Genomic DNA, 25,521 nt, shown 5'->3' on the forward strand with positions numbered 1-25,521 from the left:
AAAGAATACCTTGAGGTCAAACTTTTCTTAGTTATCCCGGGATAAAGAATGAAGGTCGTTTGGTTGGAAACAAGTTATCTCGTGATAATTAATCTCGAGATTAGCTATCCCACCATATATGTGGGATAACGTATCCCATCACTAAGGCATAAATGGTAGGATAAATAATCCATTGATCAACTAATATCTCCAACCAAACATGGAATAAAATAATCCTACATTTTACCCGGAACTATTATAACTTATACCTCAACAGCAAACGACGACGGACTTAGAAGTTGGGAAGTGCACACTGTGATGGACTTGGGTACACTGGATTGGGCTTAGCAGTTGAAGGGCACACTGTAATGAACTTGGGCACATTGGGAATCAATTCATATATAGGACAACTACTACAAGGCCTAATCAACAACCCATAAACCAGTTCCCTATTCTGCATTTACACCAAATTGGTTGTGACCAAGGACATTTGACTCAATAGGTGCTATATTGCACGAGTAGAGACCGGCTTGTACCCTAGTGTCATAGCCCAAGCCCATTGAGCCTTGGGCTACACCATCATCGAGACTAAAAGTCTTTCACTTTTTCCTTTCATTTCGATATGCGATTTACCTAAGTTGTAACATACAACTTCTTAGAAAGTTTGCCAACATAGAAACCTATTAATCCTTCTCTTCAATCCATCCTTGTGGTCCGCACTTTTTCACAAGCGTCACGCTAAATCAATCCGTTTGAATTTTATTAAAAAAGTAATCATTTGAATTTGACTCGACCTTTGTGACACGTTTACAATAGAAAAATACAAAGTGGGAGGTGTAGATTGTAGAGTGAAGAGTGTTTTCAAACTATCATATGCTTAAAACTACCTCATTAATGTTAAAAGGCCAAACAAAACAAAATCCATTGCATTTCAATCTACAAATTTCATCATCACAACACAAATCATATCCACAGAAAGTCTTAAAAGTAGCCATTTTAGCAATCGCCCAGACAAATAATACTATACTACGAGTACTACATCCAAAAATCACTATGTATCAACCACTCCCTACAACTCTTCAAAGCTCAACAACATAGCATCAAAATCAAAAACTAAACAAATTCAAGAAAAAAACAAAAACAAAAAAATACAGACCTACAGAAATGAAAGCTAACTAATAGTCTAATACTACAATTTTATCCTTCCACATACTTTCAAGAACCAGAAATTAATAACTAATTTTTCATTTAGTCAAGATTATTGACTTCATTTACATCAATGCACAAGATCAAAAACTAACTAAAGAACTTTTAATCTATAATTTTAAACATGAATTAAAATAAAGAATTGTCGGAAAAAAAAACACTATTTTTTAAATAAACTACAAGAGTAACACAAACAAATTAAAACCACAATACTATCATGCTAGTACCTCCAAAATGTCATCTTTTTCCTTACAACTGTTCACAACTCAACAATGTAACATCTAAAATCACAAACTGAACAAATTCAAAAAACAAAAACAATTCTCCACAGAATTGAACTAGCTAACTAATACTACACAATCTTATCCTTCCACATACTTTCAAGAACTAATTTCTAATTAGTCAACATAATTGCAAGATCATTGACTTAACTTACATCAATGCACAAAATCAAAACTAACCCAAGAACTTTTTTTTCCTTCAATTTGTGCACTGACTTTTCCCTCCACTGTCTTCTTCAGTCCTTCTGCATCTGCAACTTACAATTCCAACGAACACTTGTCAAATTTACTAAGCAATTCCCTATTCCGAAACCCAACAAGAAATTGAGCTAATGCTTCAAGAAAAACCGCCGCTTGATTAACATCTGTTACACTTAGTATATCGGAAATTACACTTCGCCGGAGCCGATTAGCATCGACGAAAACTCCGACGAGTTCTTCCATCTCCGCCGCCGCAGATTCGGCGATAACCCCTTTCATCTCCTCCTTAAGCCCTTCACATTTCCCCCATTCAATTGCTAGTTTTTCCACAAACGCCGCCTGCGCGTCACGTGCACGCGCCGATAGTGCAGGTACCATTAACCTTAACCCGCATTCGATTTGATCGACCCGATTGGTTAATCTCTTTGATGGACTCTTCCAAGCCATTACCATATCCCAATTTTGATGACTCGGGTCGAGGATTTCCTGGTCGATTTCGGATTGGGTAATGAATGAACGGAGGAGATTTATGAAGAGATATGGGTGTAAATCGCCGAGCCAGAGGAAGGGTTTTTCAAAGGGGTTTTTCCAATCAGGGTAAAGTAATTGCGAGACGTCGTTGGATGCGGCGAGATCGAGTGCTTCGTAGAATTTCAACAAGTGACGATGGATTACTTCGACATGGGAAGCTAAGAGAATTGGACTGGAAGTTGATGATGATGACATGGCATGACGGAGCTGAGGAAGGAAGGTATTCTTGAGAGCTTTGAACCATCCATCGTAGTAATCTTTGAATGGCTTCGCCGATTTCTTGAACCCCAAAAGCGCTGTAAAAATGAAATTGGTTAATATTCTTGAAAAGAAAAGTGTGAAATTGAATGTGTTACTGTGTGTTTGTGTGTGTAAATGGAGGAGGAGTAAATGGTACTTACCAATGGCTTTGAACATTTTTGCAAAGAGGAGAATTGGCCCCTGGTTTTTCGCTGACGATGAAGCGAAGAAGAAGAAGTAAGGAGAGTGCAAAATTAGCGGGAAGTATTGTTATTGGTCTATTTATTTGTGCTGGTTGTGTATGGGCTGGGCTTCTGGCTTTGGCGGTTCGTAGATTTTTTTTATAGAAAAGGGTATCATTGGGCCAATTACGTTACGTTAAGCCCAATGTATTGAATACAATTTTCTTCATTTTTTTTTTTTGTATAAATAACATAAATATCACCGCTTTTGGAAGTAATTACACTCTCTCCCACTTTTTTTAATTACTTTACTCTCTCCCTATTAATATACATAACATAGCCAACATATACATAACATTCTGTGTATATGTTGGGATTTTTGTAATATATTTAGGGAGGTGAGATTTTTTGTAATATTGAAAACATAAGTTGTGTATTTGTGTAATTTTTAGTCTTCACTCTCTTCCTTTTTTTTTCTTTATTAGTTATATTTTGCACTAATTAATTCCTAATTAACCATTAAAATCCTTCAATAATTATATCTTCTTCATCAATAAACCACCCCACCATCTCCATCAGTCAGTTAGAGACTTTTCAGACATTTAGACAGCTAGTCAGTTTATCAGTATTTTGAAAAAATAGCACAGGCATACACCTTAACTCATCATATTTACACAAATTCCACCCTCACAAAGTAATTACAAAAATTTAAACTAATTATATATCTTCGTGGATGTATTTGAAGCTCATTATGTATCTCGACCGACCCAAAATCTAAAAAAATGTATCAGGAGCTAATTATGTATCCTTACAAAGGAAAAAGTATATCTTCGTTGGAAGTATTATGTATCTCAATAGATCTAAAATCGAAAAAGATATATCGGGAGCTAATTATATATTTTTACAAAGGAAAATTTTGTATCTTTGTTAAATGTATCGGGAGTTAATTATGTATCCCGACAGACCCAAAATTAAAATTTTTAATAATTATGTAAAATATCAAAAAATTTTGTTGTTTGTCTCTTTTTTTTTTTTCTTAAATTGTATTCAATTTTTTGTTTAACTAGTGAAAGGATGTTCAAATTAAAGAGGGAAATATAAACAGGGTCATTACATAAAGGGGACTAATGTGTTGGTAGTGTCATACGAACTAACCGAAGGAGGTTCAACATTTACTATATATATATATAAAGTAATTTTAATCATGTATATACAACATAATTTTTCGCCGAAGGAGATTCAGATGAACCCCCTAACCCAAGGATAGCTCCGCCACTGTGTGTTGGGTGAAAAGTAGCTTGCATATGTGGTACAGCAAGGGGTGAACCCGTTGCGCGTGGCACTAGCAAAAGACACTCCTGAGAGTAGGTTCAGTAAAAATTTTAGTTTCAAAACATTAGCTCGGTGAAACGAAGCTACCAAGGTCTTGTTGTAATCGTCATCGGGAAAAAGACAGAAGTTTGCGACACAGACAAAAAGAGAATTTGTATCTCAATTATACAATAACACGACAAAAAAGATAAATATGTCAAATACATTCGTAAGATCGTGCTATAAGCATGAGGAATATTAGCTCGCACAACTAACGATGTTTCATGTAGAGTGTGGCCATTAGGCGTAGTAGTTTAGTGCTTGAGTGAAGCTTTTTTATTGGTCAATGTACAACCATTGTATCGAATACATAGTAGTATTCCCTCTAAATAGACGTTACAAAACACAAATTCAAATTAGTTAGGATCCTAATATAAATATTAAAGATTTTATTTTTTTATTTTTTTAAAAAAACAAATGACAGATTGAGATGCGAAGGTCAATCTACGACTGGTTCTAGGAATGAATTCGTGGTTTTTAGCTCAAGCTGTGTCTATATTGCTCAATAAATAACTAAAAATTACACAAATACACAACTTGTGTTTTCAATATTATAAAAAATCTCAACTTCCTAAACATATTATAAAAATCCCACATATACACAGAATGCTATGTATATGTCGATTGTGTTATGTATATTAACGGGGAGAAAGAATAAAGCAATTTAAAAAATGAGAGAGAATGTAATTACTTTTAAAAGGTTGATATTTATGTTATTTATACCAATATTAAATCGTATAGGACCATAACATAAGAACACACATATTTTGAATGAATTGATGCTAAATCTTAAGGTCACGTTAACATGGATTTTGAAGAAAATGAATCAACCCAATGTCACAAATGTGGATCCATAAAAAGAAGCCCTTGTTAAATGTGTGAACTTTCCAAACATATAATAGTAATTAAATTTGAAATACTCACTAAACGACAACATAACGAGGGGGAATACTTCGGTCAAAACCTTCCATGCATGTAAACATGAACATAATATAGCAGTGGTATCCCATTAAAGTGAATTTCAATAAAACAAAAGTTGTTACTCATTCTATAAAAGATTACACTAAATAAAGTCACCAGTAAAGTTCTCAATGCTCCCACTTTAACCAAATTACTATACTTTTTTCTTTCACCTTTAATCTGAAGTACGATTAATCCAACTTTTTGAATTGAATAGCATTTCAAATATAATTTTTTTTTTTATACTTAAAATTTGAACCTGAGATTTTTTACTTTTAATTAAGAGTGACAGATTTCTAATTTTCAATCATCTCATTACAATTTATATTTGTAAATTGGTATACTATTTATTACTCGGTTACTCAATTCACGGAGAAAGTGGAGTATGCTTTTAGTTACAAAGTAATATAAAATTGACATTTATACAAAAAAGAAATACAAATAGATTATTTAGATAATTATGTCAGTTTTTTTATTACTTTTGTTAGTTTTATGTCTATTTTTACAATAAATTTTTATTCCGCACACATATAAGAGATCTGAAAACTCGTTTTCTTCTTTTCAAATAAAAAGACAAGAAATTTTATTTATTTTATTCAATGGGTTGAAAATATCGATTATCTTTAGAACCACCAAAATTATAACATGTATGAATTGATGTAATGTAATTTCATTGTAAATTCTCCGCAATATAAAATTGAAAAATCTTGGATACAAAATTTAAATTGACTAATGGTTTGAAGTTATCCATGTAATCATGCACATTACATAAAATCCGTGGAATTGGATTTTAAGAATTGCGTATCAAATATACTTTGGATGGCTTCTAGATATCATACCGACATATTTTAATACTCCGTAAATTGATTGACATGTTTTTGAATCTTCTAATCTTAAATTAAAGATATGTATTAAAATATTATTTAATCTTGTGATTTTAAATAGAATTTTGAAATGAAAACTAAAAATATATTTATTTTATTTAAAATTTTTGAAATTGAAAACAGAAAGATATGTTTGGTCATAGTATTTTGAAGTTAGTATTTAGAATTTAAAAGTATTTTTTATAAAAAAAAATATAAAAGTAAAAATAATTTTTTTAAAAAATAGAATTTAAAGAAAATGGGATTAATTTATGAAATAAAAATTCAATTTTTTTAAACCAAAATTTAAAAGTGCAAAAACTGAAACAAAAAAGAATTGTTTTTCAAATTTCCAAATGAGTACAACTTTAAGTAGTGTTTGATTTATTTATAGCTAAAAAAGTATTCTAAAATAAAATAAAAACATATTTTGGATAGAAAAAAATCGTTTTTCAGAATTTCGTAAATACTAAAAATAAGTATCTTCCAGAAAAATCCATAAAAACTAACCCCACAAAAAAAATAAAAAAATACAAATCATTTCTGTATTTATATTAAAAAATCATTTTTTTTTTCAGAATTTCTTATATACTAAAAATAAAAGTATCTTTCTAGAAAAATCATTAAAATAAAAAAAAAAAGAAAGAACTACAAATCATTTCTATATTTATCTATTTCTCAGAATTTCTTATATACTAAAAATAAAAATATATTCTATAAAAAATCATAAAACTCCCCACAACGCAGCAAGAAAAAGAATACAAGTTTTATCATCACAGTGACCGCAGAGGATTTTTCTCCATAGCTATCTCTACCTATTGGTCCTTCAACACTATTTTCAGATTCATATGACTTGGTCTTATTCTTCCTTCAACTAACTACCATCTTGTTTGCCACCATTTTCTCCAATCTTGCAAAAACCCCATCTCATATTTTTCAGATTTTTGTGTTTTGATCTAGATTTTGATGTTTTTTGAAGAAGGTGAACACAACCCATACACTCTTTTTGTCCTTTCAATTCAAGATTCACTTTTTCAATTCTGTGTAAAGATTGAGTTTTTTTTTTTTATTGGCCTTTTGATTCAAGATTCACTTTTCAATTCTTGAATTTTTTTTGTTGGGGTGAAGATTGAGTTTTTTCAAGAAAATGATCACCAATTTCATCACCCTTTTCTTTATATGTGTGTTTTTCCTCTTTACCTTGTCTGTCATTTGCCAAGATTCTGATATTGAAACTGATTGTACGAATAGATGGATCCATATAAGACGTCTACCACCTCAGTTTAATCTTGATCTTTTATCAAATTGTTCTGAATATCCTTTGTTTGACAATTTCTGTCCTTATTTAGCTAATCATGGTTTTGGTAAAAAGACTCATAATAAATCTCATAGTTGGTATCGTACTGACCCTTTTATGCTTGAACTTATTTTCCATCGTAGGATGCTTGAATACCCTTGTTTAACATCTGATCCTAGTCTTGCTAATGCTATTTATGTTCCTTATTATGGTGGTCTTGATAGTCTTAGGTTCTTGTATGGTCCTGAAGTTAATTCAAGTTATCAGCATGGTTTGGATTTGTATGAGTATTTGGTACATGGTGATTTGCCTGATGTTTGGAGTAGACATTATGGTCATGATCATTTTATGGTTATGGCTAGGCCTGCTTGGGATTTTAGTCAACCCTTGAATAGTGATCCTCTGTATTTTGGTACATCATTTCTTGAATTGCCTGAGTTTTACAATGTTACTGCATTGACACTTGAAGGTAGAGCTTATCCTTGGCAAGAACAAGCTATTCCGTATCCTACTTCATTTCATCCGCCGAATTTAGCATTTTTCGAGTCTTGGGTGAATAGGGTAAGGAGGTCTAGGAGGACTGCATTGATGTTGTTTGCTGGTGGTGGTGGAATTTCAGCCAATCCTAATGTTAGGAGAAGTATTAGACTTGAGTGTGACAATGTGACAAGTTTGAGTGCTAATGGCACGGGGTACGATAAATTGTGCGACTTTGTTGATTGTTCTAATGGGGTTTGTCAACATGATCCTATAAGGTTTATGAAGCCAATGTTGCAAGCTAGCTTTTGTTTGCAGCCTCCAGGGGATACTCCAACAAGACGATCCACGTTCGATGGGATTCTTGCAGGGTGCATTCCTGTGTTCTTTGAAGATTTGTCCGCGAAAAAGCAGTATGGATGGCATTTGCCAGAGGAGAAGTATGAAGAATTTTCAGTGTTTATAAGTAAAGAAGATGTTGTGTTTAAGGGGTTGAGCATTGTAGATGTTTTAACAAGTATACCACGATCTCAAGTTAGGAGGATGAGAGAAAAAGTTCTGGAAATGATGCCTAGAGTGATGTATATAAAGCATGGAAGTTCATTGGGTTTGAGGACTAAAAAGGATGCCTTTGATATTGCAGTAGAATGTACTTTGGAAAGAATCAAGTCTAGGCTTCAAGAAATAGCAGCTCAATAATTATTTATCGACCGTGTTCTGTTCTATCTCTTCGTGCTCTTGTTCATCTGTTATTACTATTATTTACGACACACCAAATGGTGTAGAGATAGTTTTATATTCCATAGTTCCACTGATAATGAATCAATGTATAGGCAATCAATAGTTTGTACAAGTAGTTGGAGCATTTGTTTAGTAGTTGCCTGTCTTACGACTTTTGTTGCTCCTTCTCGTTGTTTAATGTGCTTCAGCTATCACGTTATTTGGTTATTTTGAGCGCTCCTCTTTTGACTGCTATGTTTCAGTATTATTTTCTATCATCAAAGCTACTCTGATATTCGTTACTTGAGTCAAGAGGATCTTCCGGTAAGAGCCTCTTTCCCTCCTCGAGGTAGGGGTAAGGTCTGTATACACGACCTTGGGACTAAACCGGGCTTCTTGTTATTGTTAATCAATTCCAAAGTCTTGGTTACCATACTTGTAATGCTAATTAGCTGCTTTTCCATAACTAGAAGGTGCAGTGAACACCAACACCACAGATTTTCTACAGTTAAAGATGCCTCATATATAACTTTCATAGGTTCTCTAGCCATAATAGCATTAGAGGGAATGACAAAGTTCAAGATTGCCTCATGAAGTTTGAACACGAGAACTAAAGAGGCTTGACATTTCTGAATTCTCTAGCAGTCTTTTATAATTGAACTGGCTGTAATAGAGATGTTTTGAATTTCTGTAAACCGGACTCGATTGGCTCAGAGAGTCAGGTCAAGACGTCGACTTTAATAGACAAGATGAAAAAAGATTTTGTTAAACTAGACTCGTACGCTTGACGTGAAAAGCAAAGACAAGTGGAGTCAGAAGCCAAGTTACTCGGACTCTCAAAAAATGTTGCCGACCTGTGTCGGATCATTTTTAAATGCACTATTTTAGAGGATCCGACCTGCACCCGTGGACATTTGCAAGAGTCCAAGCAACTTACAGTATAACAATACTAAAATTGTAGAAACCTCTCAACAATATCAAGCACCAGTGGTCTAGTGGTAGAATAGTACCCTGCCACGGTACAGACCCGGGTTCGATTCCCGGCTGGTGCATAGCTTTTTTGATTTTGGTCCGGACATCACGGTGATCAAAAGAAATTCCATGCTTCATTTGCTTCTTTCTTTTTTGTTTTTTTATCCAGTCTTCTTCGATCTATGACCCATTCAAGAGTAAAGCTCCCTACTAAGGATTTTTCTATATCTAAAACTCGAAATCGAAAATTTAACCAAAAATGTCATGCTTCATTGGTCACATTCTTTTTTTGGATTTTTATACGATCTCCAATATATGACCCATTCAAAAGTAAAGCTCCCCTACTAAGGATTTTTCTATACCCAAAACTCGAAATCGAAAACTTAACCAAAAATGTCATTGCTTCATTTGCCTTTTTCTTTTATTGGATTTTTATATGATCTCCAATATATGACCCATTCGAGAGTAAAGCTCCCTACCAAGGATTTTTTTTATTCTCAGAACTCGAAATTCGAAACTTTAACCAAAAATGTCATGCATCATTTGTCTTTTTCTCTTTTGGTACGGTCTCCGATAAATGACCCATTCAAGAATAAAGCTCTTTATTAAGAATTTTTTTTTTTTTTTTTTTTTTTTATATTCAAAACTCAAAATCGAGACTTTTGATCGGGAGAGATAGGAGCAACCACATTCTCTTTTATATGCTTCATTTGTCATTTGTTAAGCAGATACCAATTAAAACCTATGTTAAAGAAGCATTGGGATTTTTTTTCTTTTTTTAGCTTTCATTATTTTAACTTCCTACGTGGTCATTTGGTCTCCAGAAAAAAGCTGGCCCCAGACTACTTGGGGACCATTTTTATAACAAATGATATTTATTACTCTATTGTGTACTGAGAAAAGTCCTCATTTAAGCACATCTTTAACACTTCAGGACCACTTACGTTATATTGCTAATTTTGTTTATTTATTTAACTAATATATATGCATCAAAAGTGTAAGTACTATACATACTACTAATTTTTAATACATTGGATTCCAATGCAAGAGTTGACAACTTTATTCCTTTTAATTATTGTACATATTTATCATTTTTGAAAAAGAATTTCTTTCGATATGTTTTACTAGGATTAGGAAAATGGTTATGTCCCTAAATGGACATGAGGCAGCACTTTCTTTTGACTTCGTTGAAAAAGAAAAAGAAAAAGAAATTCACAAGTAAATCTCTATTCATCGAGAAGTATCGTGGAATAATTGAGATTCTTTTACCGTTAATTAAAGCTTACATGTATTAGCAGGCTTAATATATAATCATACCTTTAAATTCGTTTTAACTGATATTATGTCCTCAAACTTTGGGCGTACATAAATAGATATTTAAATTTGTACACAACTGAATAAGTAGGCAGACACGTGTGTGCATCTTCCGTGGCATTTACATGGTATCTACATGACAATCTCATGTGAATTGTCACGTAGGATGCATGTGTCTCTTATTTCAATTTTATATAAATTTAAATATTTACTTATACACATAAAAAATCAAGGGGACAAATATCAATTAATTTTAAGCTAAATTACACATTTATATACTATGGCTTATCATTAATAAATTAGAATGGCACATGATGTAGGCTAGTGATGACAAATTGCAAATATATGGAGAGGAAAAGCACACAATTCGATACACAGTTGAAAATTGAAATAACAAATGAAATGAATTAAATTAAAAACGAAGATCCCACATTGCTAGTTGCAGGCTGCCATATTAGTAGGAAGACTAATTATTGCACCAACTGGCATACAAGTTTTACGACCGTTACGCCATAATAAAATGATTTTATATGCCCCGTGGTAATTTGTAGTAGTATTTTATTCATCTCATGCATTAATTATATTTATTGAAAAGGATGTATTGAAGTAATTAGTAAAGTTTTTGTTGTGTAATTAAAGAGATTATAAATTTAATTTATGAAAATTGTCTCTTGCAAAAATACACAATATAATTGAAGGGCAATTTGATGTACTAAGGGGTCGTTTGGTCGGGAAAGGATTATCCCGAGATAATTAATTTCGAAATTAGTTATTTCATTATATATATGAGATAATTTATCTCATTACTATGTTGTAAACGATAGGATAAATAGTCCTGAAACTAACTAATATCTCACACCAAACATGGAATAAAATAGTTCTTTTTTAATCCTATTTTATCTCGAAACTATTTATTCGTTATACCTCATATCAAACAACCCCTAAAACTCTCACCATGCACAAGATGGGAAAAGTCTATTGTACATAGGCTTACTGTTTCTTTCTATCAGAGGTTATTTTTGCCACTTCAATCTGTGACCTCTTTACAGAATATCACATGAATATTTGTTGCTCGGTCTTATCTAAAATCTCGCGCATAGTGAGCACTTTAGTTAATCGAGTTAAACAGATATAACGAAAGTATAGGGACGAAAAGGTGAATCAATAATAGTAGTAGTAGTTAAGTACTAGTATAATAGTGAGTCAGTCAATTGTTCACTTTTTGGTACCTTTTTGCAGTAAGGGGGTCCCTTCCTAAGTTCTGCCTCTTTATCACACACAACTAAGAAAATCAATATCAAGTGCATACTTTGCAGTTTGCAGACAACCACAGATACATACTTTTTAGCTCCAGTTGCTATGAAACTTGAAATAAAATCATAAAAATTCAAGTATGACCAGAGAGTACATTATTATATAGACATTTTTTATAAAGTTAATACATACATCCTAAACTTGACACTAAATTATAATTTTAATTTTGAACTTTGATAGTGCACAAATAGGACCTTTAACTATTCAAAACCTGAACAAATATGACTTTCGATTTTACAACTCCATGCGTGAGTCTCACGCACCTATGTGGAAAGGTAATTCAATCACACGGTGCCACGTCGCTAAAAGGGCTGACTTGGAGAGAGGTCATATTTGTGCAGTTTTGAATAGTTAAAGGTCATATTTGTGCACTGTTAAAGTTTTACTTTTTGTGTTAAAACGACATCGTTTTTTTTTTTTTTTTTTATTATTATTATTATTATTATTATTATTATAATTTTTTTTATATATTTCTATAGTAGCAGCATCTAACTTTTTTTTTTAATTTTAAAAAAGTATTATTATTGTTATTATTATTATTATTATTTTATTTATTTATATGGCAGCAACACTTAGTTTTTTTTTAATTAAAAAAAAAAAACAACCACTAGCAGGGATCGAACCCGCACAGCAGGCTGAAGGAAGCGCCCAAGAAGAGCAAATAACACCACTGGGTTATCTAAGTGCCTTGTTTCATGTGGTTCAACATTAATATACGAACATAAATATACATTTTCTATCTTATATATATACAACGTAATTTTTTTACCGAGGGGGGTCGGGTGAACCCCATGACAACCACGTAGGTCCGCTCCTCGTTAATTTAACAACGTTAATTTAATAACACTTTAATTAAGTTAATTTAATATACTACTACTATCCTTAATAACATTAATTTAATAACGTTTTATTAAAACTATAAAAAAAAATTATTATTTGTATAGTTTCATCTTTAATTTAATATTTAAATAAATAATATTTAGATATATTATATAACTTAAATTCGTCCTCTGCTTTATAATATATATTCATACCCGCTCGATTTTTTCGTATGAGGCTGACCCGCCTAATTAATAAATCTTCAATATTTCTCTTTTTTCATAATGACAAAAGAAATTAGATGTCATTTTCATTTTTGAGCTGAAAATAATAGTGAAGAGTTATTTAAAGATCATATTTGTGCAGTTTTGAATAGTTAAAGGTCATATTTGTGCACTGTCAAAGTTTAAGGTCATATTTATGTATTATGCCCTTAGATTTTAAGCTGGACACACTCAGTTTTGCATGTTGAATACGCGTTTTGCCACGTAGGATTGAAGGTCATATTTGTTCAGTTTTGAATATTTAAAGGTCATATTTATGCACTGTCAAAGTTTAAGGTCAAAGTTATAATTTAATGTCAAGTTTGGGGTCATTTTTATGTATTAACTCTTTTTAATAATAAAGCATTTAACCATAAATTTTTTTTCATCTTTTTTAAAAAATTATTTCACTTCAATAAAAAAAATAAAAATAATGGTGTTTGGACATAAAAAATATTTCACTTTAGTGAAAATTATCTTTGAAAAAGTGAAAATAAGTTTTACTTGCTTTACTTTTCTCACTCGTATTTCTCTAATAAAATTTCAAAAACAGTTTCAATTTATATTCATATCCAAACACCAACTCTAACTTTGAAAAATTGTTATTTTTCATGGTCAAACGAGGCCTTAGTTTGTGATTGAAGATTTTACTTCCTTTTTTAAATTTCATTTCAATCAAAATTATACTTATAAAATGGAGAAAAAAACTTACACATATAAAATGACTAGAAGTGCAAGGCCCGTGTCAGCATGGCCCCAACAATAATACTTGTGGATTGCAATTTTTAAGTTTTAGAATTTATGTTGGAGTAGGAAGTTTGAGCAGTAGAATGTTTTCATTGATGCGATAAAATATATTTATAAAATATATTTCTATAAATTTTTTATCAAACTTTTCTTTTGTATATATTCCTTCTATTGAAACGTAGGAGTCGTTTGTTATAGTGTATAAATTTTCTTTTTAAATAGAATATATTAGTAATACTTCTATTTGTAAATGCTGGTATTATTTATGTTACCATTAGTTCTTATACATTGTTTAACGTGCTGCATTAAAATTTACCTTTTCGATTTTGATATATTTAAATAAAGTTTTTTTTTTAAAAAAAAGAATTGCATATATATTTTAAGATTCATTCGAGATCTAGCACGGGTTTAATATATTAATTTTTATCTCAATTCATATAACACAAATAGAGTTTAGATAATCAATCATACTTTTAATAGGTATTTAGATAATTTAATTTGTTAACTATTATAATTTATAATATTTTTATGTAATTTTCAAATAATATGTATTATTTTTCTTGTACAAACTTTTGTGGCATTGATAGTCAATTATATTTTAAAAATAATTTAAGTTTTTAATTATTGTGATTAATAATACTTTTCTTCTATTCCAATTTCAGTGACACTAATATAATTTCAAAAGTCGACCAAATATTTTATATCTTTTAAATCTCCTAAGTTGTTAGTTATTGTGATTTCTAGTATTTTTCATGTAATTTTTTTGAAATATATAACATATTAAATTATTTTTAGATATTTTAAATTGTTAAATATTGTAATTTATAATACTTTTTATATAATTTTTTTTAATAATATATGCTACACTCTTTGTCCAGAGTTTTGTATCGACGATAGCCAATTATATTTTTTAAATAATTTAAATTTTTTATCATTGTAATTTATAATATTTTTTCTATTTCAACTTATGTGGAACAATGCTTAAATGACCATAATAATTAATTATGGATGATATAGTAAAATGCAATTATTATTATTTATTATTTTTATTATGTATATGTGTTGATTCAAGAAGAATTTGGAAACATTTAGAAATGTGTTGAATGTTACAAATGATAATAATCCATTTGGTGCTTCTTGATTTCTATACATTTATCTCTTGTTTGTTTTTACTCTTTCGCCCTTTAAATACGTTAATCTTCTTGTCCAAAATTTTATGGTATTGATAGTCAATTATGTTTTAAAAATAATTTAAGTTTTAATTATTGTGATTTATAATACTTTTCTTCTATTCCAATTTCAGTGACACTAATATAATTTCAAAAGTCGACCAAATATTTTATATCTTTTAAATCTTTTTAAGTTGTTAATTATTGTGATTTCTAGTATTTTTCATGTAATTTTTTTGAAATATATAACATATTAAATTGTTCTTAGATATTTTAACTTGTTAACTATTGTAATTTATAATACTTTTTATATAATTATTTTTGAATAATATATGCTACTCTCCTTGTCCAGAGTTTTATGTCGACGATAGCCAATTATATTTTTTAAATAATTTAATTTTTTATCATCGTAATTTATAATATTTTTTCTATTTCAACTTATGTGGCACAATACTTAAATGACCATAATAATTAATTAAACGTGATATAGTAAAATGTAATTATTATTATTTATTATTTTTATTATGTGTATGTGTTGATTCAAGAAGAATTTGAAAACATTTAGAAATGTGTTGAATGTTACAAATGTTAATAATACATTTGTAACATTTGGTGCTTCTTGATTTCTCAACATTTATCTCTTATGTGTTTTTACTCTTTTGTCCTTTGAGTATATGTAATAATTTTTATTTAAAAAAAAATGTCATGAAAATTTTACTATTTTGCCCTTTGAATACATTACTCTTCTTGTCCAAATTTTTGTGGCATTGATAATCAATTATATTTTAAAAATAATTTAAATTTTTAACTATTGTGATTTATAATATTTTTCTTCTATTCCATTTTCAGTGACTCTAATATAACTTCGAGAGTCGACCAAATATTTTATATCTTTTAAATCTTTTAAGTTGTTAATTATTGTGATTTCTAGTATTTTTCATGTAATTTTTTTGAAATATATAACATATTAAATTATTTTTTTCTATTTCAACTTATGTGGCACAATGCTTAAATGACCATAATAATTAATTAGGGGTGATATAGTAAAATTACGGTTGAAGCAGACATGTCATAAATGTCTATTTTATTTTTTACTTAAATATTATTAATTTTTAATGTATAAATAAATTATAGTAATTAATTAGGAGCAGTATAATAATTAATTAGGAGTGATATGGTACAATTATGGTTAAAGCAGACATGTCATAAATATCTATTTTACTTTTAATTAAATATTATTAATTTTTTAATATATAAATAACTTATAATAATTAATTAGGTGTGATATAATAATTTGTTAGGGGTAATATAGTACAATTACGATTGAAACAGGCATGTCATAAATATTTATTTGATTTTTTAATTAAATATTATTAATTTTTAATATATAAATAATTTATAAAAATTAATTATATGTGGGCTCCATCATATTCAATGGAGAGTAGCATCAATGGCAGAGTGGTAATTTATTGGAATTGAATGAGTTGTAATTAATTCAAAATGGAAGGACTTTTCTTATAGTTGTTGATACGGTCGAAACATTAAAACACAAAATTTAATTTTCCTAAACAAACTAATCTTGCAAAGTATTTTATAGACCTTAGTATCCTAAAACTTTGTTTTAATACCCATAAGCTAACATGTCAAAACCATCATTTCTAATATATAGAAAAGAAAAGAAAAGAATATATATATATATATATATATATATAATATAATATAATATAATAGAAAAGAAAAGAAAAATAATATTATTTTAAATAATTTAAATTTTTAATTATTGTGTAAAAAATTTTCTACTCCAATTTAAGTGACATGATACTTAGATGACCATAATAATTAATTAGAGATGATATAGTAAAATCACGATTGAATATATATTAGGAAAAAATTTTAATTAGGTGAAAATGTAATAACAAATAAGAAAGAAAGAAAATTATATGTTTGATATGAAATTAAATAAATAATAAAATTTATTTAATTGCATCAATTATAATTAATTTTTACAATAAATTATCATCCTACTAGTTAATTACTTAAATATATTGGAAATAATTTTATACATAAAAATAAAAAAGATAAATAAGATTGAAAAATAAAGGAAGATAGAGGGCCCACATGTATGAAAATATGAGTGATGGCATTATGGTAAATTTTTTCGATGACATTGCTTGTAATTAAAGAGAAAATAATGAGTTTTTAATCAAACTTTTGATGACGTTTCAAAGTCAAAGAACAAAAAATAATTAAATTGAGCTTATAATTTATTGTAATGACCAAATTACCCCTAGAGAAATTTGTTATGTCATTTCCATCCCATGACCAAACCAACTCTTCTATAATATAGAAAAGGAAAGAAAAGAAAAAGAAAAATAGAGGAATAACTATAAATTGGATAACATCTTATCCAAGAAAAATTTATACCCTCAACGTAGCAGAATTATAAATTCAATTTTGAATATCCCACATTATTTTATCAAGCTGAATATTCTATTAGCAACCTTTCAAATAAAATAAATTGGTTCCACTATTATAATTCCTATAATTTCGAGATAATTTTGTCCGCTAACAAAACTACCCCTTAATAATAAGAGAAAGTCCCTTGGTTCTTTTTTATTTATCTACTATGCAAAAATAATTTTTCTACTGTAAATAAATACACTAAAATAAAAGGGAGGAGAGAGACCTATAGATATAAGAAAATAACTTTTTTTTTTTTTTGGTGGGTTTTAATAATATAGTATGCAATGCCTATTATAGGCAATAGTATATGTAATATGAGTAGTATGTGAAAATACATCCACAAAAAAAACAACTTATTTACATGCTATAATAGTATGTGTAGTATGCGAACATCCACAAAAGAAATAATTTTTTTTCTAATATTTTCAAATTTATTAGTCCCTCTTAACATGTCAAGAAAATACAATGTTTTTTTCATGTTTATCCTTTGATTAGTTACTTATTCACCATATCATTTTTCGACATCTAATTTTAAACATAAATTAATATAGTATGGTAAGATAGTCATGTCAACTAATCTTTTAATAAATGTGTCAAGTTAAATGTAACAATAAATATAAACGGAGGAAGCACTCTTAGCTATATGCTAAATACTAGTCTTTACCTTTTATCGATGCGTCCCGGTCTTAAAATCCTCCAAGTGACTGACAACTTGTGAGCTCACACCACGACACATAGAATGAACGTAAACCCGTAAGCTAAGTAAACTCGTAAACTATCGAAGATAGAAATAATCGTTCAGATATTCCATGAACAAGTATGATTAAAGACAAAATTGACTTAGTACACTAACAGTGGACATTAGAACATTGCTAACTGTTGAAAATTTCTTTAAGTTACTGCAGTAATATTTTTTTTAGTATAATAAGTTTACTAGTTTTAGGATGAATTTAAATTTTAAATGTTTGTTAGTTTATTTAGTTTGTTGAGATAGTTTAGGTTTTTGAATTTTAAATTATGCAGTTTTTTTATATTTTGTTGGCTATTTAAAGCCCTCTTAAGCTTAAGAAAATTATTGAAAGTTATTGAAAGGTTATTGAAAGTCTGAAAGTCATTTCAATTCCAAAAAAGTCATTTTAACCCTTTTTTACTGTCCCATTTTTCTTTAAAAAAACAACAGTGGTATCAGAGATTCATTGATATTACGGGATCTGTGAATTCTTTCAAAGCGCTACCATATTATTTTTAATCCGTAAGGGCCACCTTTTCAACCCGTAAGGGCTGTCTTTTTAACCCGTAAGGGCTACCATTTTTAGCTCGTGCTTTTCGTCAAAGCGTACGGCTATTTTTAACCAAAAAGATGTCAAGCAACAGTCTCTCATTGAATGCCTTAAATATTTTTACTGGCGAAAAATATCAAGTTTGGTTGGTGAAAATGGAATTAAATTTCAAAACTTATGCTTTATGTGATGTTGTAAAGGAAGAAAAATTCTTACAATAACACATTGCAACTCCCATAATTGTCAAGATGAAAGCTCTTTCAAACAAGATAAGATTATTGATGGTGTTTTTTAAACAAAGAATCAAAAAAAAAAAAGAGAAAGATCTAACAAAAAGAAAAAGTGCAAGTTCAAAAAAAAAATTGAAAAAATTCAGCATTCACTATCAAAACAAAAATTAAGGAGGAACCGTTTTTAAATCGTAGTAACTAACACAAAGGAGGAGTGTTGAAAATTGCTTTAAATTATTGCAATATTTTTTTTTTAGTATAATAAGTTTACTAGTTTTAGGATGAATTTAAATTTTAAATGTTTGTTAGTTTATTTAGTTTGTTGAGATAGTTTAGGTTTTTGGATTTTAAATTATGCAGTTTTTTATGTTTTGTTGGCTATTTAAAGTCCTCCTAAGTTTAAGAAATTTATTGAAAGCCTGAAAGTCATTTTAACCCTTTTTCGCTGCCTCGTCTTTTCTTAAAAAAAACCAACACTAACTTTAATATTCCCTCTATTTCATTTTAGATCAAAAGTTTTAAATTTTATTTTTCTTAAATATTGTGTTAACTCAAAATATGACACATAAAATAAGTCGAAGAGACTATTAGTTACATGCCATCTTCAACATTATTCATATACAGAGGAACAAACCATCTTATAAGAGAGAAAAAGAGGGCCCAAAGTGGGGAAGGGAGTGGTTAAGAGGAACAAAGAGAGAGAGTGTGTTAGTGTTTGTGTATTCCAAAAAACTGAAAAAGAAAGATGAAAGAGAAAGAGAAAGGGTAGGAGGGAGGGTTATTTATGAGATGATGGATGCCACACTATTCTTGTGGTAAATCCCACGCAAAGCCACAACCTTTAGCCTCCAAAGTTACCATCATTTCTTCATTTTTCTTTTTTGTCCTGATGATATTTCTCTTTGTGTTTATTAATGGTGGGTGGGTAGTGTAATGCTATCTCTTATAGCTGCATTTAATTTTTGATCTTCTTGGATCAACAAAAACATGTACTGTTCTTTCACCTTCCTTAAATTCTTGTCTTTTTTTTTTCGCTTCTGATAATGTGCAGACATTTAAAGGGTAGTAGAAAAGAAGCTGTTTTTGCTCAATGGAGTTATGTTGGACTCTTCCTTCTTCCACTCCCCTTACTGAGTGTTTTTTTTTTTTTTTGGGGGGGGGGGGGGGGGGGGGGGTGGGTTCTTGAAAGATCTCATTTTACAATGGGGTTCTTTAGATTCAATGTCTGTTGTTTTGAGGAATGTGGGGTTGATTTTCTTGATTGATTTGTTATAAATATATTGTTAAGTATTTATATTCTTTTTCCTGTTTCATTTTTCTGTTTTTGTGGTTTGCTTATTTGGGACTGAGGTGTAGTTGTTGTTGCTGTTTGTGTGTGTTGCTTGCATGCAGTTTCTTATTGTTGTTGGTCAAAAGCAAAAAAGAATAAGCTTTACATGAGCATTAAGCTACAATGTAGTAAATTTTCATGTGTGCTGCTGCACAATTTTTTCTGAGAGAAAAAGTCGTCTTTTGCCTATAAGGTCCACGTACACTCTACCTTCTTCAGACCCCACTTTGTGAGATTACACGGGTATTTTGTTGTAAAAAGAGAATCTTTTTGTGGTGGATTATTTCTATATCTCATAAATTGGTTTTCTTTGTTCACTTTTTTTTCTTTTACAATTGAAAAATGACTATGAGAAAAGGACAGATTCAGGGAAACATAATGATTGAGCTCACAAGACTAGGTCAATAATACATTGTTCATCTGAGTTCTGTTTGTTTTCATTAGCTGATTACTCAACTGTTTGGCCTGCTGAAACAAAGTGTCTTCTTTCACAGTTGGTATTAATAGGAAAATTTTACTTCATCTTGTAAAATTTTACTTCACCGCCTGTACTTCATCTTGTAAAATTTTACTTCATCTTGTAAACATCATATAGTGCTATTTGTGCGGGATTCTTAGGATTTTAGTGAACACAGTTGAGGAACTACCTGGATTATTAGAATTTTGATTTGTAACCGAGAGTTTACGATATCATGTCGACTGTGAACATCTTGAGGATTCGATGTTGTACAATAGAACAGTATGTTCCTTGTCAACCGTAGCACCTGATTGAGCTTCTTTATTGCTAGACTAGACTTTCTCTGTATTGGATTGAACAATGTGATCGTTCTTTGCTGTGCTTTATAAGTGAGTGTCTGTTTCACTGTCGGTTATTTCTTCTGCTTTATCTTCTACCTTTTCTGTTCTTTTCAGTGGTGAAAGCGTGGAACTGCGGGATTTGAGTTGGAATGCAAAAGGTCCTTGCAACAGTTGACAATCCATAAACTTGCAACTCAGTTGAACAGCTGATTAAGATTTCATTTCTTGAGAGAGCATAATGTGGGTCAGTGGCGACTATGATCTGAGTTTATCATTGAAGTATGAGGAACCAGTGAAAGACGCTCTCGAGGTGACAATGCTTGGGCAGGATCATACATTCAAGAAGCAGGTATTTAGTGATACCTACAATATACATATTTTGTTTGAGATTTGAGTAACCTCAACGTGAAAGTAGCCAATTTAATATAAAGGTTTTGTAAAATCACGACATAATAAAAATGTCACGAGTATATTACCTGCAAACATTGTATATGTACTGCAGGTCAATTTAAGTAACATAAATATGATAATATCCAAGAAAATAAGAAGGTGATGAAGAAGTTATAGTGGACGCAATATGTTACTGTTCTTTTCTTTTCACCCACTTTTTGCTATTTCTTTAGGTTTTTGAACTTCACCGCCTGTACTTCACACAAAAGAACATGATGAAGGATCTGAGCTGGAAAGAGTTGGATGGAGCTTATTTTAGCAGAAGAGGCGGAGGCCGTCAAGGAAATCCAGTTACATTCGGAAATTTTATCAGACCATCTATGTCTGTTGATCAGAAGAGAATTTCCAGCACTCCTAAGGTAATTGAACATGAAAAGTTTGTACAACAGCATATCCACTATATTCCCACCAAGTGGGTTCTGGGGAGGGTAAGTGTACGCAGTCCATACAACTACCTCAGAGGTAGAGAGGCTGTTTCCGATAGACCCCGGCTCAAGATAAAACAATCTAGAAAAGGAATAGTAAAAGTATAAGCTACAATAGAAATTACCACACTCAATAATACCATAAACATGTCACCAAGTAATGCAACAAACGGTACAACAATCTGAAATAATACTAGTACTATAGCTACTAACAGGGATTACAAAGTTCTACCTACTAGCACTGACGCGCTCGTTCCTACTATCCTTCTTCCCTAATCCGCCTCCTCCACACCTTCCTATCTAGGGTCATATCCTCGGTAACATGAAAAGTTTGTAATGTGCCAAAAGTCTTTCTAAATTTTGCTCCTTTTGGGTCTTCCCTTTGTTGAGCAAGACGTTTTTACATGTTGTTTTTGACTTTAAAAGATCTCTAAAGAGCATTACCTGTGGATTCTTTATGTTAATTATTTCTTCATGTGCATCAGGTGTTCAACTGGTTACAAGAGCAGCAAGTCACGTCTCCAGGATTCCAGCAGCGGCTTTCAAATCCGCAAATTTGTCCCACTCATTATCTTGATCATATTGGTAGGGCAAACTTGAATAAGAGATGTGGTTTCTGCAATACTTACGAGAATATAATCGAGCAAAACCATTATTACCATGGTAATATGGCACATCATCATCCTGAGGAGATTAATCTCTCGCTGAGCATTGGCAGGAACAATCTGAAAACCTTTAATCATATAATTGATTTAGAGGAATCAGATGAAACCCCGACTGACACTAAAACAGGTGGTCAAACCAGGACTTGGACTAATTTTATTGATTTAGAGGTACCAAACGAAACAGTGTCTAATGCAGAACTAAATCCAAAGTCTCCTCTGGGTTCTGCTCGCGTTTCTTATTCTGGATATAAGCGTGATAACCAATGCACCCAGAGCTTCACAAACATCATTAAGGATAATTGGTTTGATGGAACTCCAAGAAATTATTTTGTTTCGGATGGCAGCAGGAGTTGTCTGGAACAGAACCCTTTAGCTGAAGGTCTGTCTGACAGTTATTTATCCTTCGCTCATAGCTGCAAACTTAAAGGCAAAACACTATCAATATTATGCTTGTCCGTGTTTATCTAATTTCTGCATATTCTACAGGAGCTGAACAATGTGAGCAGCCCCTCCTTTCTGGAGATACATCAGGGAAGGGCAAAGCTCTTTTTTCTGATGAACGGGCTTTTCTGGACCTTAACAAATCTATATTTGATGATTCTTTTCACTCAGATGATCCTAACTTGGCATGTTCTTCAAGTAGGGCTTCCTTGAGGGAGTCCCACGGACTGGCTGGTGAACCTCCTGGGAAAACCTTTCTCACTGCTTCTAACCGGAGAGAGCAGGATGATGGCTGTCCGAATGAGACCTCTGCTTTTCTTCCCCAAGGATTCTTTGATTCTGTGACTGACAAAAACCACAGTTATAAAAGAATGGAAAATGTTGGAGTTGAAAAGTTCTCGATAAACCTCAATCAGCCACTTTCTGACAGTAGTGAAAATCCTTCCAGTCTCATTATCGAATACGAAGAAGCTGACTTAACCATCAAATATCTGGACAGTGATGATCAAGTTCCAAGCACGCCCGAAAACAAAAGCAAGAAAGCCAAGCATGATTCAATGTCTTCTCCTGAATATAAGACTCAAGATTTTGTCAAGGATAGTGGTCCTGATAGATCTCTTTCGTCATGCAAATCTTCTTGTTTTGAGGACATTTCAAGTGGTATAGAGACAATGCAATGCGAAACTCAGTTGGGAAATTCAAGTACCCTCATATATGAAACACTTCAAGTTAATATATCTCCATGCCAGGAGGATATTGACTCCTCCAGTAACAACGATAACCAGATGGGAGAAACATCAGAAGTCGACGGTCAGATCATAAGAGGAGCAGTGTCCCTCATCTATCTTGCACTGGAATGTTCTGAACCAAGCAATGTTATTAGCACAGACAAGATTGAAGGTGAAAATACAGAACAACCAGAGTGTTCTTTAGACACTTTTGAAGAAATGGTGCTCAAACAACCTGAAAGCTCCATCGACGACTGTTGTGTGACCTCAAATGCATTTGAATTTAATGCCACAGAGAGAAAGGACTATGGAATAACATTGAAGAGAGGAAGGAGAATGAAAGATTTTCAGCGGGATATTATGCCAAACATGGCAACACTTTCTAGGCATGAGATTTGCGAGGATATAAAGATTATGGAGACCGCACTTAGATCAAGAGAATACAAGAAACATAGGTCCAAAATGACTGGTGGAAACAAGTGGTTCAGTCCTGTGAGAAATAGAAGGTCTAGACTCAGCTATGTAGGCCGCAAGTATTATTCATGAATTGTTGATTTCACCATTGATAGGAGGAATTAAATAGGGAGCAATTTAGCAGCAAAGAAGATAGGATCAAGGAGCTGTTATGGAACTTGTAGCTCTTGACCGTGCTACTATTTTTTGACATCTATGTTAAGAGTTCTATTTTGGACCATACTTAATTTGTGCAGCGCCCGTGTTTTGAGATTGAGATGTAGTTGTTTGTGTTTTGCCTCTTAAGGACATTTTCTTAAACAACTACCTAGTCTGAGGCATCTAGGTGGATAATTTTGTTAAATCATGAAAGATTACAAAATGTGAGATAGGGTCACCATCCCTGGCTATATCTGAAGACATAACAGACCTCCAAATTATTACAAGGAGAGATAGTCTTCATTTCCACTTGGTCCTTATGTATCTGTTAGGATGTCTTAGCTACATACATTACTGTTCTTCCACTTGTACATACATTAATGATAAATGACTCGTTTTGCTGACCTTCTCTTGAATTCTGAAAACACTTTTGTCACGAAACCATAGGGGCAGAACACATGACGTATGTTGTCTTGGCTTTGCTATCGGAGACTGGCCTAGAAAGTCGGGATAGGAGAACAATCATCTTGCGGTGGGCATACCAGTTATATGATTTTAAAATTTGTGAGAAGTGCCAATATAAACACTTTATTACGCGTTTCAGTGCTCGATTGAAGTAAATCATATTTGAGTGTTTGAATACAATTCATCGATAAATTTAAAAATTTGTCAACCTATTTCATCAATATATTTTATTATTGTATTTAGCTTGTGAAAAATAACTTTTACTACTCTTCAGATTCCAAATAAGTGTTACGCTTGTCTTTTAAGACTTTAGTCAAAAGATCGTTTGTTGTTCCATACGATCATATCCTTTATTATATCTTCTCATATATTCTATTAATATCCAAATATATACAATGATAGATTGTGCTATAAAGTTGATGCTATTCCTCATTTTAGGCTTGCTGCTTAAGAACAACATTATTAAAATGTAGCAATTCACATTAAAAAGGATCATATTTATTTAAATAATATAAATAAATATGCATCGTATCTCATTTTACAAATGAAAAGAACAAATCTAATTCGAATTTCGTGAAATTAAATTATTATTTTTATGCAATATATATGTAAGAAATAAATAAAAATATAAAGGATGATGATAATAAATATAAAAAATAATATGAATCAAAATCAAATAAAAAGAAAAAAGCAGAAGTAGAAGAGGGTATATTTATTGTAAATTTTGA

At 31.1% G+C, this 25,521-nt stretch overlaps 3 protein-coding genes and 1 non-coding gene across 8 annotated transcripts; 3 read left to right on the forward strand and 1 right to left on the reverse strand.

Annotated features, from left to right (window-relative positions):
- Positions 1-1,335: 1,335 nt before the first annotated feature.
- On the reverse strand, positions 1,336-2,845 carry LOC107852643 (protein INAPERTURATE POLLEN1). Its single transcript, XM_016697670.2, has 2 exons — positions 2,600-2,845; positions 1,336-2,494 (listed from the first exon to the last, which is right to left on the reverse strand). The coding sequence occupies exons 1-2, from the start codon at positions 2,613-2,615 to the stop codon at positions 1,725-1,727; spliced, it is 786 nt and encodes a 261-aa protein (XP_016553156.1). The 5' UTR covers positions 2,616-2,845; the 3' UTR covers positions 1,336-1,724.
- A 3,688-nt stretch (positions 2,846-6,533) lies between these two features.
- On the forward strand, positions 6,534-8,536 carry LOC107867375 (probable xyloglucan galactosyltransferase GT19). Its single transcript, XM_016713574.2, has one exon. It carries the CDS (start codon positions 6,962-6,964, stop codon positions 8,285-8,287), a length of 1,326 nt encoding a protein of 441 aa, XP_016569060.2. The 5' UTR covers positions 6,534-6,961; the 3' UTR covers positions 8,288-8,536.
- Positions 8,537-9,289: 753 nt separating this feature from the next.
- On the forward strand, positions 9,290-9,360 carry TRNAG-GCC. The gene has a single exon. It is a non-coding gene; the product is annotated as a tRNA-Gly (tRNA).
- A 10,166-nt stretch (positions 9,361-19,526) lies between these two features.
- On the forward strand, positions 19,527-24,732 carry LOC107867383. Of its 5 annotated transcripts, none has more exons than XM_016713585.2 (5): positions 19,527-19,868; positions 21,122-21,356; positions 21,631-21,816; positions 22,368-22,926; positions 23,034-24,732. In XM_016713585.2, the coding sequence occupies exons 2-5, from the start codon at positions 21,246-21,248 to the stop codon at positions 24,260-24,262; spliced, it is 2,085 nt and encodes a 694-aa protein (XP_016569071.2). In that variant the 5' UTR covers positions 19,527-19,868; positions 21,122-21,245; the 3' UTR covers positions 24,263-24,732. The 5 variants fall into 5 exon arrangements, with proteins under 5 accessions (XP_016569071.2, XP_016569082.2, XP_016569096.2 ...); XM_016713596.2 differs by having other exon boundaries at positions 19,527-19,796; XM_016713610.2 differs by having other exon boundaries at positions 19,527-19,694.
- Positions 24,733-25,521: the final 789 nt, after the last annotated feature.

The sequence above is a fragment of the Capsicum annuum genome, chromosome 1 (assembly GCF_002878395.1).
Source record: "Capsicum annuum cultivar UCD-10X-F1 chromosome 1, UCD10Xv1.1, whole genome shotgun sequence".
NCBI lineage: Eukaryota > Viridiplantae > Streptophyta > Magnoliopsida > Solanales > Solanaceae > Capsicum > Capsicum annuum.